Consider the following 2,547-nt stretch of genomic DNA (forward strand, 5'->3'; position numbering starts at 1 on the left):
TTGTTGGTGTAATAGAGGATGCTTGTCTTGTAGAGCTGCGACCACATCTGCTTCTCTTCGTAGGAGTTTTAAAACTCTTCTCTGGTGTCTCCAGTGCAGATACAGCTTCATTTGAAGCTGCACTGTGCCCTGTCTTCCTGGGTGTTCTCCTCAACTCGGGAGTCTTCTTCCTGGGACTGTCTTTACCTGCAGATCCTAACAGTTCTGACAGGAGGAACTTGGCAGGAGATTTTCTGGGAGTTCTCCGTGGAGAAGTGAAGTCTATCTTTAATGGTGAGGTATTGCAGCCGCGGATTTTCTTAGCTACTCTCTGGGCAGACACAACATACCGAGATCGTTTGCTGGGGTCATAGAAGGAAGGCCGCCTCCTGAAACTAGATACATGCTTCCTTGGACTTCTTCTTAATGGTTCTGTACCTGTGGGAAAGAATAACAGTATCCTAAGTTCATTTATCCTGATATATCCTGATACATTTTGCATTACACACTGTATGTTAACAGAATACTTAAAAAATTCACAGACAGAAGAACCAGACACCAACCTGGTGCAGTGAGTGGCTTGACTGGAGACTCCCCCACGACAAACACCTCAGAGTTGGTCCTCGCCCTGAGACGTGCCCTCTCCTGTTTCTGCCACAGGGCGTTAGACAGCTGCTTCTTTGCAGGAGTCTCCTCAACTGTATTGTCCTTGAGTATGTGGCGACCTGCATGGTTGGGACAGACGACTCGTGTTATTTTTGTATGTTTCTTACAGGTTTACTTACATTCATTTTATGTGATAAAGTCTTCATAGACCCACAGCATAAAATCATCACAATGAAGTAATACTAGTACATATTTTCTGTCACTGTGTGTACCCTGCAAGGTGAAACACCTAACCCTCAAACTTAATGGACAAGTAGTACACTAGAGAAATGTTTTGGTTCAATACCAACACTATATTTCACCTCACACACTTTGAAATATAAGTCTACACTTGGCAAGATTCTTATCAAGATAACATTATGAATCCCATAAGCTTCTTTCAAACTTATTGCCTTTACTGAGTTGTTCACCTACCTCTGGGAGTGGTAACACTCCTGGTGCTGCCCCTACGTGGACTCTTCCTGGGGCTGGGGAGACTGGGAGCAGGCATGGAGGCACGGCGGGACAGCTTACTGGGAGACTGACTTCCATCCATCAACATGCTCAGGTTCCTACGGACTCTCTTCACTTCACTTACATCTAACAACGCAAAATAATGGTGCAAAAGTCTCATAAAACAAGACTACGAACACTCTTCTCTTGACATACATCTAACACGAAAACAATGGTGTAAAAGTCTCAAAAAAACAAGTGGAATTGAACTGCAAATACTGTATTGTCTTAAATTCCAATTACCTTCTTCTTTAACAGCAACAGGATCAGAACGTTTTTTCCTGGCACTACCTGACTTCCTCCTTTTCCTTTTACTCTGGAAAAACAAGTGCAGGGAGATGTTACCGCACAATACAGGGGTTTGTATAATGAAATAATCTGACAAATTCCCCACAACATTGTGCATAGGTGCAGATTAGGTAAGAAATGGTACCTTTTTTGCCTTGTCTGCAGGAGCCACATGTACCAGGATTGCCTTCTTCTGCCCTGCATCCATCAAACTGGGATTCCGTACAAACCGTCTGGAACCCCTGATTTCAGAGAGAAAAAGTGTCATAAACTGATATCACTATTAGTATTACTTTAGTACATTCTTCAACCATTGTTACCTACTCCTGCAGTGATAAAAAAATGTATGGATTCTAGACCACACAATTTTTAGTTTGGAGGAATGGGAGTGAAATATCCTACATTCTCTTGCAAATGTTGCCTTTCTAGTACAAATCTGCCATATCACAGAGTTATCTTCCTACAGTACCATACCTCTGTGAGCTGACAGAAGATGCCGAGTCCACAGCAGAGGCTACAGATGCAGCAGGGCCGACGGAGAGTTTGTTAGGGAGGTCATGTTTCTCATCTAGTCCTGGAGCCAGCAGGTCAGGCAGGGTCAGACCCAGCTCTCTGTACACTCCCTTCAGCAACTTCTCCATGTTATGGACATAGCTGGAGTTACAGAAGGGAACATGCAAATTAACTTCTGATTTGCATAATCTACATCTAATAAGGCAATCATGAAAATATATTCATTCTTGTTCGAGTTATCTATTTCCAAATTTTAAAAAAAATGTTCCTGCAGTCCCAAAACATGGTTATAGGGACTCAAACCTACACCATCTAATAAGCTACCTGCACTGTCTTAAAACTTGTAACCGTGAATATAAGATACCAGAAAACTTATGTTTTAGTGCAGTACAATAGAAAGCCACTATATAAGCAGTCTATAATCCAACTTGTCCTTTGTTTTGTTGACGCCTACCCTCATAGCTCATACCATTAATTGTAAAAACAATCCACTGAAATGCAAATAGGGCCATCAACATGGTGATTAACACCTGCCTGATATTCCTTCATTGATGTGGAAATTGAGTAAAAACATTTGACAATTGAAAAGGCAACTTTTAAGACTGCAAC

At 42.0% G+C, this 2,547-nt stretch overlaps 1 protein-coding gene across 1 annotated transcript in view; it reads right to left on the minus strand.

Annotated features, from left to right (window-relative positions):
* Positions 1-2,547, minus strand: part of LOC109469648 (treslin-like) — a 16,895-nt gene that overhangs the window by 7,029 nt on the left and 7,319 nt on the right. The window contains exons 14-18 of the mRNA XM_019768183.1: positions 1,900-2,079; positions 1,571-1,667; positions 1,381-1,453; positions 1,060-1,224; positions 543-704 (exon numbers count right to left, since the gene is read on the minus strand). Coding sequence (XP_019623742.1) covers positions 543-704; positions 1,060-1,224; positions 1,381-1,453; positions 1,571-1,667; positions 1,900-2,079 — 677 coding nt within the window. The remainder of the gene's footprint in view (positions 1-542; positions 705-1,059; positions 1,225-1,380; positions 1,454-1,570; positions 1,668-1,899; positions 2,080-2,547) is intronic.

This window comes from Branchiostoma belcheri, unplaced genomic scaffold (assembly GCF_001625305.1).
Source record: "Branchiostoma belcheri isolate BF01 breed outbred unplaced genomic scaffold, Haploidv18h27 scaffold21, whole genome shotgun sequence".
In the NCBI taxonomy this organism is placed as follows: Eukaryota; Metazoa; Chordata; class Leptocardii; order Amphioxiformes; family Branchiostomatidae; genus Branchiostoma; species Branchiostoma belcheri.